Source organism: Schistocerca nitens, chromosome 5, assembly GCF_023898315.1.
Source record: "Schistocerca nitens isolate TAMUIC-IGC-003100 chromosome 5, iqSchNite1.1, whole genome shotgun sequence".
Lineage (NCBI taxonomy): Eukaryota > Metazoa > Arthropoda > Insecta > Orthoptera > Acrididae > Schistocerca > Schistocerca nitens.
In genome coordinates this window covers 204,941,220-204,957,474 of record NC_064618.1, presented here as the reverse complement: position 1 = coordinate 204,957,474, position 16,255 = coordinate 204,941,220, and the positions used below count along the sequence as shown (strand labels likewise).

The 16,255-nt window shown below is 43.0% G+C and overlaps 1 protein-coding gene across 1 annotated transcript in view; it reads left to right on the top strand.

Moving 5' to 3' along the window:
* LOC126260857 (sodium-coupled monocarboxylate transporter 1-like) overlaps window positions 1–16,255 on the top strand; it is a 149,439-nt gene that overhangs the window by 78,142 nt on the left and 55,042 nt on the right. Inside the window, exons 9-10 of the mRNA XM_049958270.1 lie at window positions 3,971–4,080; window positions 15,902–16,085. Of these exons, the coding sequence (XP_049814227.1) occupies window positions 3,971–4,080; window positions 15,902–16,085 (294 nt within the window). The remainder of the gene's footprint in view (window positions 1–3,970; window positions 4,081–15,901; window positions 16,086–16,255) is intronic.

The window sequence follows — 16,255 nt, the reverse complement described above, 5'->3', positions numbered from 1 at the left end:
AAGCGAATACTGTATAGTGTGTAAAGGGATTACATCATAGACCGGTAATAGTTTTGGATGCAAGTGAACCGCAAAAGATGGAAAAATACCTGCTGGTCCTACTCGACCGTGCATCCAAAAAGAGTACAAAAAATTTGCTCATCGAAACTTCTGGCGCTAGGAATGACGTTATAGTTTTGCCGTATTCTTTTTTTTACATTTTGATAACAATTAGGCGAGGTCTGGAGTGGGACACATTTTGTGAAGCGAATGATAATTTTGGGACTATGGTTTTGTCGGGTGGTGTCATTGTTCCGTTTTCGCATCCCACATTGAAAGCCGTTTCATCAGCAATATCCCAGAAAGGGAGAATACAAAATACCGAGGGTGAAGGGAATCGTACATGTCTGCAGACTCGCGTCGAGGACGGTGTTAAACTGCTGTTGCAAAACAGCTCCAGTGGACGATTCGGAGTTTGAGAAACTAGGCTTCCCAAGCTCTCCGTAGTAGACGCCAATAATGCAGCAGTGTGCTGCGGAAATCGGAGGTGGCCAGTTTGAATTCTGACGGTAGAAGAAATTTGCACAGACAGTATTTGACCATCAAATGGGAGAGAGACGTTAGCGTAGACCGCGTTTACTTGTCTTTGCGCCAGTGTCTTTCGTTAAATTCCAAAACATTCCACACTGTCTAGTTCAGTGGGGACGTGCAACTCACTGGTGATCCCTCCATGGGGTGCAGGCTTTGATCTTAGCGGAGCCACGCACCTTATTCCAGAGTAGTAGGCTATGTGCCGTTACCGGGTTTCACCCTTTTCTTTCATCACAGTACAACGCAAACACGACACCACAGTACACATACGTATCTCACTGTCATTCGCTCTCAACAGACACTCAGTTCATCAACTCACACACGACGAGAAAAGGGTCAATGGAGCGGGGGGAGGGGGGGGGGGAAACCACTCACAAGTTAGGCGTAAATAAGGAAATTACGCCAACATCGTCATCAGAGCTTTCTTTTTTATTCCGAGGCTATTAGAAAAGGTACTAAATCACCTATTCATGACATAAGTCGGCTGGTTCGGCGACCACTACAAGCAGAAACAATGGTTTAGTTTATCTAACGTCTACCGGTTTCGGATTCAAGCACCATCGTCAGGCTATCCTACGATCAATATTATTTGAGTCCGCCCCTGGTAGCTGATTGGTCAGCGCGACAGAATGTCGAACCTAAGGCTCCGGGTTCGAGTCCCGGCTGAGTCGGAGATTTTCTCTGCTCATCTGCTCACGGACTGGGTGTTGTCCTTACCATCATCATTTCATCCCCATCGACGCGCAAGTCGCCGAAGAGGCGTCAACTCGAAAGACTTGCACCAGGCGAACGGTCTACCCGACGGGAGGCCCTAGCCACACGGCATTTCCAATATTACTTGAGAAATAGTTGCAAAATACTTTTCTCCATGACGCCTAACGTATGGTATACATTGCTACCTCAAACAACGAGCAGCCTCTCACCACTGGCACACTGACCAAAGTTTCACGTACTAAAAGAATAGGTCAATGCTGCGCTTTGAATAACGCAAACTGCTCCCAGAAGTGATGAGTGTTACCTGTCTACAGAGATCTTTATTTATGTTTCTGTAAAAGGCTCACAAAGTAAAAGACAACAAATAACAAGAACCATGTAAAATATGGGGAGATGAAGAACACTTCTAAACTCCTGGAAATTGAAATAAGAACACCGTGAATTCATTGTCCCAGGAAGGGGAAACTTTATTGACACATTCCTGGGGTCAGATACATCACATGATCACACTGACAGAACCACAGGCACATAGACACAGGCAACAGAGCATGCACAATGTCGGCACTAGTACAGTGTATATCCACCTTTCGCAGCAATGCAGGCTGCTATTCTCCCATGGAGACGATCGTAGAGATGCTGGATGTAGTCCTGTGGAACGGCTTGCCATGCCATTTCCACCTGGCGCCTCAGTTGGACCAGCGTTCGTGCTGGACGTGCAGACCGCGTGAGACGACGCTTCATCCAGTCCCAAACATGCTCAATGGGGGACAGATCCGGAGATCTTGCTGGCCAGGGTAGTTGACTTACACCTTCTAGAGCACGTTGGGTGGCACGGGATACATGCGGACGTGCATTGTCCTGTTGGAACAGCAAGTTCCCTTGCCGGGCTAGGAATGGTAGAACGATGGGTTCGATGACGGTTTGGATGTACCGTGCACTATTCAGGGTCCCCTCGACGATCACCAGTGGTGTACGGTCAGTGTAGGAGATCGCTCCCCACACCATGATGCCGGGTGTTGGCCCTGTGTGCCTCGGTCGTATGCAGTCCTGATTGTGGCGCTCACCTGCACGGCGCCAAACACGCATACGACCATCATTGGCACCAAGGCAGAAGCGACTCTCATCGCTGAAGACGACACGTCTCCATTCGTCCCTCCATTCACGCCTGTCGCGACACCACTGGAGGCGGGCTGCACGATGTTGGGGCGTGAGCGGAAGACGGCCTAACGGTGTGCGGGACCGTAGCCCAGCTTCATGGAGACGGTTGCGAATGGTGCTCGCCGATACCCCAGGAGCAACAGTGTCCCTAATTTGCTGGGAAGTGGCGGTGCGGTCCCCTACGGCACTGCGTAGGATCCTACGGTCTTGGCGTGCATCCGTGCGTCGCTGCGGTCCGGTCCCAGGTCGACGGGCACGTGCACCTTCCGCCGACCACTGGCGACAACGTCGATGTACTGTGGAGACCTCACGCCCCACGTGTTGAGCAATTCGGCGGTACGTCCACCCGGCCTCCCGCATGCCCACTATCGCCCTCGCTCAAATTCCGTCAACTGCACATACGGTTCACGTCCACGCTGTCGCGGCATGCTACCAGTGTTAAAGACTGCGATGGAGCTCCGTATGCCACGGCAAACTGGCTGACACTGACGGCGGCGGTGCACAAATGCTGCGCAGCTAGCGCCATTCGACGGCCAACACCGCGGTTCCTGGTGTGTCCGCTGTGCCGTGCGTGTGATCATTGCTTGTACAGCCCTCTCGCAGTGTCCGGAGCAAGTATGGTGGGTCTGACACACCGGTGTCAATGTGTTCTTTTTTCCATTTCCAGGAGTGTATTTTAGTAAGTTTCCATCTACTCTTTATATACGGTGCTTACCATTATACAACATAGACCTCACCATGAATCTTCTGTTCAGTATTATTGATAATACTAGCAAGAGATTAAGGTCTCATCGACAACGAGATCATGAGAGACGTAGCACAAGCTCGGACTGGGGAAGAATAGGGAAGCAAATCGGCCGTTCCCTTTCGAAGATAGCATTCAGACATTTGCTTTACACGATTTAAGGAAATTATGGGAAACCTAAACCAGGATGGCCAGACGTAGGTTTGAACCGTCGTTTCCCCGAATGCGAGTCCAGTGTGCTAACCACTCGGTCATATTGCATTCTAAAAACAAACTTATTTATACTGAAAAGATATCTAGCTGCCACAGGCGTTAATGGTGCTATGTACTACTTCTCAACCGTCAGTTGAAGCTCTGGCCGCGTTTCCGGTTTACCGTCTATCCCAGCGGTGTCCATCTGTACGATGCAGCTCTCGCCGGCACCGTATCGCTTCCTCCACGTCATATCGTACCGCCGTGATGACCACCCATTTTACAACGTGCAGTCGTGAGAGGCTGCATCGTTGGGCCCTAGTATTAGGAGAAGACAACAAAGGAGCTGAATACTAATCCGTACAGCCGTTTACTAAGAATGGTGCATTCATCGGTGCTGCACTCACATGTTAACTCGTCCGTAGCAAACATTCTCGCACTTCTTTTCTGTGAGCTTTATTTCAGATGGATGCGCCACTTCTGCTTCCTCACATATTCGTTCTTGTATATCCTGGAATAACGTTTGTGCAGCGCTAATTCATTAGAGGTCGTATGCTGACGTGACACTGAGATTGTGCTGATGTTTTCCAGGAGGTGTCTCGTCCAGACCAGCTGCTGCCCTTCTACGTGATGAGTGTGGCTGGACACGTCCCAGGATTGCCGGGGCTCTTCGTTGCTGGAATATTTGGAGCTGCCCTAAGGTAGGTGAACAGCAGGGCTGCGAGATAACTACCAACTGGATTCCATATCTATTTCAATTTCACCATGAAACAGCAATATTTTCTATCAAGGACAGGCATTCCTTGCAGGAGGAGGGACTGTTAAAAAGAAGTTTTTGAAAACAGCCATATCCGCAGTTTGTATTTTTAATGACCGGTTTCGCTCGTCAAATGAATAAGAGCATCAACAAAAGAAACACTGTAGAAGATACAAACTGAGGTAATACGGAAAGCTTACACTGACGTTACGTAAAGTACATATTATACTTCCGTTCCGTAGCCATGTATGGAAGTGAAACATGGACGATAAATAGTTTGGACGAGAAGAGAATAGAAGCTTTCGAAATGTGGTGCTACAGAAGAATGCTGAAGATTAGATGGGTAGATCATATAACTAATGAGGAGGTATTGAATAGAATTGGGGAGAAGAGGAGTTTGTGGCACAACGTGACAAGAAGAAGGGACCGGTTGGTAGGACATGTTCTGAGACATCAAGGGATCACAAATTTGGCATTGGAGAGCAGCGTGGAGGGTAAAAATCGTAGAGGGAGCCCAAGAGATGAATACACTAAGCAGATTCAGAAGGATGTAGGTTGCAGTAAGTACTGGGAGATGAAGAAGCTTGCACAGGATAGAGTAGCATGGAGAGCTGCATCAAACCAGTCTCTGGACTGAAGACTACAACAACAACAATACAACATGGTGACTCGCGTTTAATGTTGGCTGACAGCGTGAACGATTGCGTTTCAAGTTGGCTGACGGCTCTAAAGATTATACTGTTTGTACTATAGCAATTAAACTTACAGTCGTAAATGATGACACTGACAGCGCCAAAGATTAAATTGACTGTAAATGGGTTCTTCCAATTTTTTGATGAAGTGCTGTTGATAAGCAATCAAAATACAATACCTGTGGTATTACCTTACCAGAAATGTTTTAAAAAACGGCAGTATCGAAACATATTTTAATTTTTACTGATGTACTCTTATTTTTTGAAAGATAAGCAGATAAAACCGTAGTTTTGCACATAATTTCTAAATATGTACTTTATATTGTGTTTTGAAAGATACGCAGATACGCACAAATATGAGATGTTTACACACACACCCAAAAAAGAGGAGATTAAAATGTAAATTCCATTTGCTGTAGTTGTAAATTATACACTATACCTTGGACGTTACAGGTACTGTTGTGCAGTCAGTTGCATATTTGGCGTTGTCAACGTCATCATTTACTGCTTACGGTACTTTAAAAGTAAGTTGAATAATGTGTACACCCAGTTTAATCTTTAGAGCTGTCATACAACTTTAAATGCTGTCTTTAAAGCTATCAACCAACTTTAAATGTAAGTTGTCATACTGGAAGTAGAATATGTAATGTCGATTTAAGCTTCCCGTATTATCTCAATTTGTATCTTTTACAGTGTATATTCTGATCATGCTCTTGATCATCTGAAGAGCGAAATCGTTCGATAAAAGAAAGTGCGACTTTTCGTTGTTTTCAAAAGCCTAGCAATTGTTTCTGTTTGTCCTTAGCTTGAAAAAATCTACCATCAGGAGTAATTAACAGCTACACATACCTGAAAAGCAAAAGTACCTAATGGCATAGGATCTCTGATGAAATTGTGTTGAACTTCGATATATCTTGGACACTATTAGCAAATGATGGGCGTGGCCATTTTCCCTTCTGCCAGTTTCCAGTGCGCCTGATTGTCTATGTGTAGCTATTGTTGTGTTTCAGACCAAGTGTCAGCAGTCGTCTATAGAAAGAAACTTCCTGCACCCATGCGATCACATCCACTTACGTGAACTAATTTTTTGATTTCTTACTTGTTCAATTAATTTCTCTTGTCACTTGCATATACCAGGTATATGTAAAGTAAATAAAGGAAACAAATGCAGTTTAAGGGTGAGGAGGGGAGGGGCGAGAAAGACAATTGTCAACAGCCAATATTGATACTCTTCTGTCCAACATGATTTCAGATAAGATTAGAGGTTACAGTTTTAAATGAATGGCATCCTTGTTGAATAGCACGAAACGAATGAATAAGAGATGTGAGTTCAACAGAGAGGAATGGATGTTGGTCTGTGACATTATAGATTTGGACAGGTTACTGGAGGTTTCACGAAAGCAAAAATCAGAGAGCACTCCATTTTTGTTGATAGATGTTGCTACGAAAAAAAAAAGAAAAAAAATGTGTATGAAATCTTATGGGACTTAACTGCTAAGGTCATCAGTCCCTAAGCTTACGCACTACGTAACCTAAATTATTCTAAGGAAGAAAGATTTTGATGAAATGGTGGGGCATCTGTTGGGGGGGGGGGGGGGGAGGCAGACGTATACAGAAGGTGAGGCAGAAGGAAAGCCATCGCCATTTTGAATTTGTTCGTCGTAATTACATATAACTTGTGTATGAAGACAGAGGAGCGAATTATTCTTAGGCTGACTGAGTCTTTCGTGCTGCTGTCAACGTCTTTCATGTTAAAATCATACGTTTCTGCGTTTGGCCAGATTTTCTGTGAGCTAAAACTGTGCTGATATCATGTTGGAAGACGTCGACGTCCAATACGTTTTAGACATCAATGTTCTGATTGGTTTGTTGCGGCCCACCACGAATTCTTCTCCTGCCAACCTCTTCAGCTGAGTAGCACCTGCAACCCATGTCCTCTGTCACTTTCTGGATGTATTCCAATTTCTGCCTGCCTCTACAGTTTTATCCTCTATAGATCCCTTTACTACAATAGAAGTTATTCTGTGATGTTTAAACTTACGTGCTACCAACCTGTCCCTTCTTCTTGCCAGAATTTTCCGTATATTCCTTTCCTCAAGAATTCTCCAGAGAATCTCAAAAAAATGGCTCTGAGCACTATGGGACTCAACTGCTGAGGTCATTAGTCCCCTAGAACTTAGAACTAGTTAAACCTAACTAACCTAAGGACATCACAAACATCCATGCCCGAGGCAGGATTCGAACCTGCGACCGTAGCGGTCTTGCGGTTCCAGACTGCAGCGCCTTTAACCGCACGGCCACTCCGGCCGGCCAGAGAATCTCATTGCGTGCCTTATCAGTCTACGTAATTTTTAACATTCTTCTGTAGCACTGCATCTCACATGCTTCAGTTCTCTTCTGTTCACATTTTTCCATATTTCACGTTCCACTACCACACTACCCTCAAAATACGACCTATATTTATATTAGTTGACTCCTCTTGGCCAGGAATGCACTTTTTACCAGTGCTAGTCTGCTTTTTTAGTCCTCCTTTCTGTTCTCGTTTCTGCTACATAACATTACTTTCGGTTTAATGGACTAAAACTGGCTTGTGACACGACATTTACATTTCATAAAAAAAATGGTTCAAATGGCTCTGAGCACTATGGGACTTAACATCAATGGTCATCAGTCCCTTAGAACTTAGAACTACTTAAACCTAACTAACCTAAGGACAGCACACAACACCCAGCCATCACGAGGCAGAGAAAATCCCTGACCCCACCGGGAATCGAACCCGGGAACCCGGGCGTGGGAAGCGAGAACGCTACCGCACGACCACGAGATGCGGGCTACATTTCATAGCAAGTTGCGTTGTTTACCTTGTGTTGCACAGCGTTGTCGGCTTGGCTGCTACCATGTGTCGTCTGATCTGTAAATCTATCAGGATCCTATATTAACAGACTTGCCCTACGTTTTCGTGAAGTGAAAAACGTTAACTTCACTCTAGTCTACTTTTAATGGCTAAACACACGCGCAAGGCTGGAGCGCCGGGTGTTACTCTGTCCTCGTTGTTCTTGCAAGAATTTAACTGTATTGGCTCTTTTCGTTCTCCGCTGCGGAGTTTTAGGAAAAGAATTCATCCAGCTCTTGTCTGAATTTTGGAACCGGGTGAGCAAAGTGTTCACATCAACATATCTCCTTTCCCTGTCGTCATGTCAGAGAAGGATGCCCTCTGACACACTTGACGACGTCTCAAAGGAAAGTGTCTGTCACCTCAGCCTAGCTTCCCTCACCTCTACAGTGGGGTTGGACACTGGATGGAACAGCCAATGGCAGTCGCTCTTTCTTTGCTAGTAGCGGTGGCTGCCCAATCAACAAATGGCATAAAAAGTACAATGTCGTACAATTGGCTGGTTTTCAAGTGAACAGCCAGGTCTGTTATCCCCTTATTAACACTCCATCATCCAGAAGAGTGGTAAGTTACGTCCTCACGCGCCGCTCAGTGATATATTGTTCTTCCTCCAGTTTTCTGCCGTGCCCGTCCCGTCACCTGCACTTCACCTTGACTAGGCTGCGGCTCTGCAGACCATTGTGTCGCAGCGTGGCTAACTAAAACTGGCTTCTCCTGTTTCTACCTAACTTAAACATGCAAATTTACATAAGGGAGTTATTCTCGTCGCTCTCGATGCCACGTGTATTAAATATCAAGCAAGTGAAACATACATACAAAAAACCCATCCCATGTTGGAAAACCAGTGACTTGCAACACTATAAACGACACGAAAAACTGAGGCACCCGACATCTAAGGTGTACAAAATTCCGTCGTCTTACACCGTCATTGTTTCTTCAAAGTACAGATTAAACAGCAGGGGCGAAAGATTACATCCCTGTCTTACATCCTTTCTGAGCTTCGTTCTTGCTCTTCCACTCCTATTGTTCCCCCTTGGCTCTTGCACATATAGTTAACCTTCTCTCCCTACAGCCTAGCCTATTTTTCTCAGAATTTCGAAAATCTGGCATCGTTTGACATTGTCAAACGTTTCCTCTCGGTCGACAAATTACTCATGCTTCCATTATCAAAACGCAACGTCAGATGTGTCTTTCTGGTACCTTTACCTTTCCTAATGCCAAACGTATCATTCATCTAACCCATCCTCAGTTTCGTTTTCCATTCTTCTGTATAATATTCTTGTCAGCAACTTGGATGTATGATCCATCAACGTGATTGTGCTTCAGTTGTCGCACTCTCCAGCTTTTGCAGTGTTCTGTGCATGATGTTTTTCCGAAAGACAGTTAGTGTGTCGCCAGACTCATACAATCTGATGGAATGTTATCTATTCACTGTGCCTCATTTGTTCTTAAGTCATCCAAAGCTCTCTTACATCTACATCTACGTGATTACTCTCCTATTCACAATAAAGTGCCTGGCAGAGGGTTCAATGAACCACCTTAAAAGTGTCTCTCTACCGTTCCACTTTCGAATGGCGCGCGGGAAAAACGAGCACTTAAATTTTTTGTGCGAGCCCTGATTTCTCTTATTTTAAAGTGATGATTATTTCCCCATATGTAGGTGGATGCCAACAGCACGTTTTCATAATCGGAGGAGTAAACTGGTCATTTCATGAGAAGATCTTGTCGCAACGAAAAACGCCTTTCTTTTAATGATTGCCACTCCAATTCACGTATCATGTCTGTGGCACTATCTCCCCTGTTTCGCGATAATACAAAACGAGCTACCCTCCATTGTACTTTTTCGATGTCATCAGTGAGTTCCACCTCATACAGATCCCACACTGCACAGCAGTACTCCAGAATAGGGCGACAAGCGTGGTGTAAGCAGTTTCTTTGGTAGACCTGTTGCACCTTCTAAGCGTTCTGCCAATAAATCGCAGTCTTTGGTTTGCTCCAACCACAACATTATCTGTGTGATCGTTCCAATTTAGTTTATTTGAAACTGTAATCCCTAAGTATTTAGTTGAATATACAGCCTTCACGCTTGTGTGACTTATCGCGTAATGGAAATTTAGCGGATTTCTTTTAGTACTCATGCGAATAACTTCACGCTTTTCTTTATTCAGGGTCAGTTGCCACTTCTCGGACCATACAGATATCTTATCTAAGTCACTTTACATTTCATTTGATCATCAGATGACTTGACAAGACGGTAAATGACAGCATCATCCGCAATCAATCTTAAGAGTGCGACTCAGAATGTCTCCTATGTCGTTAATACAGGTCAGGAACAATAGAGGACCTATAACACTTCCTTGGGAAACGTCGGATATTACTTTTGTTTTACTCTATGACTTTACATCTGTTACTACGAACTGTGACCTTTCTGACAGGAACTCACGAATCCAGTCACACAACGGAGTCGATATTCCAAAGGCACTCAGTTTGTTAAGAAGACGCTTTTGAGGAACGGTGTCTAAAGCCTTCTGGAAATATGGAAATGTGGATTCAATTTGACATCCCCTGTTGATAGCACTCATTACTTCATGAGTATAAAGAGCTGCTTGCGTTTCACAAGAACGATATTTTCTGAATCCGAGCTGACTATGTGTCAATAAATCGTTTTCTATTACCTTTTCATAACATTTGAACACAGTATATGCTCCAAAATCCTACTGCAAATCGACGTTAGTGACGTGCACCTGTAATTCAGCCGATTACTCGTATTTCCCTTTTTGGGTGCTGGTGTGACTTGAGTAATTTTCCAGTCTTTAGGTGCGGATCTTTCTGCGAACAAGCAGTTGTATATAATTGTTAAATAAGGACCTATTGTATCAGCATACTCTGAAAGGAACCCGACTGGAATACAATCAGGACCAGAGGTTTTGCCTTTATTAAATGATTTAAGATGCTTTGTACACCGAGGATATCTACTTCTATGTTTTTCACCTCAAGTACTGAATAACCTATCTCTTCTATATCAACTCCTTTTTCTTCTTCTATTACGTATATTGTTCTGCCTCATAGAGGCCTTCAGTCTAGTTTTTCTATCTATTCGCTGTCTCCTCTGTATTGAACAGTGAAATTTCCATTTTACTCTTAATTTTCTCGCCCTTGCTTTTAATTTCATCGAAGGCTGTTTTGACTTTTCTGTATGCTGAGTCGGTCCTTATGACAATCATTTCTTTTTCGATTTCCTCACATTTTTCATGCAGACGTTTCGCCTCAGCTTCCCTGTACTTCCTATTTACATCATTCCTAAGTGCCTTTAATTTCTGTATTCCTTAATTTGTCTGAACATTTTTGAAATTCTTTCCTTCGTAGATCAACCGAAATATTTCTTCTGTTACCCAATGTTGCTTCTCAGTTACCTTTCTTGTTCCTATGTTCTTCTCTCCAGCTTCTGTTATTGCCCTTTTTAGAGATATCCATTCCTCTTCAACGGAACTTCCTACTGGGCATTATCGCAGTATTTTCAAGTGTATGTCTTCATCCCTTAGTACTTTCGTATCCCACACTAGTTTCTGCATTGATGCATCCTGATTGGTCTTTGGAACTTCAACCTACACTTCATCACTACTACATTGTGATCTGGCTACACATCTGCTCCTGGGTACGTCTTACAATCCAGTATCTCATTTCAGAATTTATACCACACCTTTATGTAATGTAGCCGAGTGTCTCCTGGCCATTTTCAAGTACACTTCTCCTTCTTGTGGTTCTTGAACAGAGTATCGCTATTACCAGGTGAAATTTATTGCGGTACTCAATTACTTTTTCCCCTCTCTCATTCCTAATACCAAGCCCATATTCTCTCGTACCCTTTCTCCTACTCCTTCCCCCACAACCGCATTTCGGTCCTCCATGAGTATTAGATTTTCATTTTCATATCCCATTGCGTGCTGAATTACCCATTAACTATCGCCATATACTTTATCTATCTTTTCATCTTCGGCTTACGACTTCGGCACCTGAACTGTTGTCGGGGATGGTTTGCTGTGAATCTTATGAGAACAGCTCTATGACAGAACCGTTCACAGTAATTCACTCTCTGTCTTATCTTCCTATTCATAACGAATCCTACTCCTGTTATACCCTTTTCTGCTGCTGTTGATATTACCTATTCTCATCTGACCAGAAATCCTTGTTTTCTTTCCATTTCACTTCAACGACCCCTCGTATCTAGAATGAGCCTCACCACTTCCCTTCTCACATTTCCTAGCTTCCCTACCACGTTCAAACCTCTTACATTCCACGCCCCGACTCGGTGAACGTTATACTTTCATTGATTATTGATTATTCATTATTTTTCGAAAGGTCATTTCCTCATTGGCAGTCCCCTCCAGGAGGTCCGAAAGGTGGACTAGAGCGGAATCTTCTGCCACCTGTCCTATGGCTACGTATTATGTGTCTTTAATACAGTGGTTTTCATTACCTTCTGCATCATCATGCAGTTGATCATTGCTAATTCTTCCACCGTTAGGGGCAGTTTCCCACCCCAGTGGCAAGGGAGAGCTGAATTGTTTTCAACACGGGAGAGAAGATGTTTTGATAACTAACCAAAGGCAATTCCTGTAGATTACTGGCTTACCCACCGAAAAAGTTACTAATCATGGGTCTTGTACACAGCAAAAGTGTGTTCGTATTGGTTAGGCCACTGGAACTGCAATCCATTCTTACCGATATGGTTGAAAGGTACATACATCTGGGAGGTTCTGGGAATACACTTGGCAGCTCGACTGATATTGCCTCGCACTGCTTGAAGATCTTGCAGGTATGTTTGACTGAACAGCATATCTGCCTCTTCAGCACTATAGGACATGGACAATATATGACTTTTACGTAATATGTACAAAAAAACCAACAAAATTACGCATTTAATTTTCAGTGTGGATCGGAATACCGCCTGATATTATGATTTTATAATCTTGGCAGGACTTTTCAATGACTAATCACCACGAAAATTAGTACAGAGAGAAATCAGTTACACTACTTGTTGTAAAAAACATTGATAAATTACAGCAGCTCTAGCCACAAAAAATGATATTACGATAGGAATATTAGGTACTACATTTATCTGTGACCTTTCTCTTCTGTAATGGAAGCTAAGTCTCAGTGAATAATATTCGGCAGCTTGTAGTTTTACTTGGTATTTCTGGGGAAGAATGAGGTGTGCATCTTCTTGGCGACAGTGGTATAGCGTATTTTCGTGCTTGAAATCATCGTGAATTCAGAGGCAATCGTTAGGATTTCATGGTATTGCTGTTTCTGTGGAAATTCCCGTTAACTGCGAGTCATTGCTTTCATTCAGGTTGGTTTTGCAATCTGTCTAATTACAGATACACTTGCTGAGGCTTTCGCTGCCAGAATCACTTGACAGAAGTTTTCTATATGTAGAGCCATGGACATGTTGTAATTTAACTGTCGCTGGACAAAGTTACGATACCAATGGTTATAACGTCGTTGTTGGTATTCCTCCCCGCCAGCTATATTAGGCCGCAGTCTCTCGTTGCTTTTCCAACAAACTTTCTTTGTAGCTAATCCCATTAAACAATTCCTCCAGGGATTCTATGATGACTGTTTCAAGTGAGAACATCGATTGGTAAGAGGTGATGAATTATAATTTACCCAAACGCTCAGTAAACGTTAACACTTCTGCCAACATTCAGCATTTCAAACCACATGCCACAATTTGCTATGGATCGCTTCCACGCTGACGCGTAAGCAAAGAGCGATCGCGGTACTGAAACGCTATAAAAGCATTAAGACTGTTACCGAGCAGTGCCGACGAATGCCCTATGGACGCGTGGCTCAGTCTTTCCTGGTCGAGAGCGCTACTGCCACTGTCTCTCACCATAAAAATAACTGGTCTCCAGCTGATTGTCAACAAGCAAAAATTTTATACTGGCAGTCACGGCCACAACACGCGCAATGGAGAACTATATACATATTTCGATGAAGTTCTCCATTGAGCGTGTTATTTTACATACGACGAGGAACCGTATGTTTCTTAAATACGTTTGTTTAACATTCACTTTCTTGAATAATAACAGAAAACTGCAACCAGTAACCTTTTGCAATACTTGCTTATAAATCTAATACCCATGTGCATATTACTATAGCAGCTGCAATAAACTGAATCTGTAGCCAAGTAGGCAGCCGAAGTTCGTTAGGAGTGGATGGAAACGGACAGCAGAGTCGCACTTAAGCCGCAGCAGTAGTCTCAGGATTGGCGCCAAACCAGTCTGCTCCGTACTGTCTGCTTCAGGATACCTTCCCTATCCACACCTAGTACTTCAGAGTTCCCAGTAGTTTGTCCATAACCATTGCTATAAGTTCACGTGGGCGCGCAACCTATGGTGCGTTAAAATCAATCCCATCAGATCAATGGATTTACCACCAGTCACTTCAGTCGTCCCGATTTCTACACTATCCAACTCATCCAACTTACTAAAACATCAAAATATCTTGGACTAACTATCGACTGAAAACGAACTGGACGGACCCATCTGATGCCCATCCAACAACACGTCCACAACAAATTAATACTAATCAATTTCGCAGAGTACACTCTCAGACTTACGAGACCTACCCCAACAATCCTTTTTCTTTCCTATGGTCTGATTAAAAATTATTTCTGAATGTGATTTACGATACTATTTTTTTTTCTTAAATCAAATTACGTTTCTCTAGTAATGTGAGTACAGTCAAAGAATAATCTGTCTTGTGTACTAAATTTAAGGCACAGAAGTGTTTAGTGATCGACAGATGGCCAATAGGTCAACATACAAACAAGCTAAACATGTATCTGTGGCATGTAAAGTGACCCACTCTACATTGTTTTATAGCTGCCAAAGAAAGCTACTGACAAGAGGCTTTGAAAGTTGAAAATTCATTACATTTCATGACTAGTGCAGAGCTGAAAAGCCTTTCTATACATATCGTACGCAATACAATTCTTACGTATGCGTGACGAACGTACATTTTTTGTTGCAAACCGTGATGGGCGGCAGTAACTACAAATTCCTAGGGGACAGCTCACGGTAAGTTCCAGTTTTTCCTAAATTCCTGATTCACAGCGATATTAAATACAGTCTCGGATATTGCTGGTCCTAATACCATAGTTATAAATTTTTTTTTCTTCTTACTTTAACCCGTAGTTAGCCAGTGCACTTGCTTTAAAAAGTTGACTAATGATTGGTCAGTCTCTAGTGCTCAGTGCTCTAATGCAGGGATGTAATTGTTTTGTAACATATTCGACGTTTGGTAACTGTAAATGTATCAAATAAAATTTTACAAGTTGTACAGATACTTGATGCGTCCAGCTAATACAAAGTAGCAACATTTATGGACAGTTTTCTTCCTGTATGATGTACCTTACCTCATTAATCAAGACGTTACATTAAAATAATGCGGTCTCGCTGTCCGTTCTTCGGACAGCATTCCTAATATACGGGAAACATCGAAGACACATGGGTAAAGAGTGATGTTCTAATGCAATAGCTACAAATTAGCAGGGCTGTTACAGGCAGAAAGTTGATCCAATTGTGAATGTTTTAGGAATTGGAATCATCCGAGGGATATACTGAATATAACTGATACGAGTGGGTTACATAGGCTACCTGCCTTTACAACATAATACCCAATGATCCGCTTCGTGAGTCAGGTAGATAAAGCAGCTCAGTCCACCGAATTAACTTGATATTGTTGTAGCACGACTCTGAACTTGAGTATGGCTTTCACACTCACCGACAAGTGATGGGGACTGCTTATCTGTACTCTACCAAAAAACATAGAACACACTTTCGGCAGTTTACAAACAGGTGAAGTAGACGACTCTCATTTCACATTTGGATACGTGACGACATTGCTACGTGAGAGCTACACAGCCAGAGAAATTACATAACTGCGTAAATCGATGACAAGGAATAGCCAATTAAGATATGAAGTCTGTCTTCGTGCAACATCAGTATTTATCTCAAATGATAAGTAATTATACTGAAGAAAATTAAGTAATGGTAAGTGAATAGTTAAACTTAATCTTTCTACTGAGTGTAATTAGCTGACATTTGCCGATGAATTGCATGTTCCATGTCAGAGAAAAAGGACTGTTTTCGAAACTTTTCCTGTTCTTTCAGTTCAATGTCTGGTTGCCTTAACGCGCTATCCGGTACCATCTATGAGGACTTTTTGCTTCCTCTGATGCCAGGCAAGAAGTCCGACGTCGTGGTGAACCTCATCATGCAGAGCATCGTGCTTGTGGTGGGAGCTATCACCATAGCTTTGGTCTTTGTAGTAGAGAAGCTGGGCACCGTGCTTGAGGTGAGATCCGTTGCCAGCTAGTGAAAATTGAAGCTTTAACAATATACCTGTGTTTCTTGAGGCAAAAGTGACCAAAAATTTTACCACTAAAATAACATAAAAATACAAAATTTGAAACGTCCCCTTAGAAAAATTTATGAATGACTGTGCTGATAAAGCTCTTACATTAT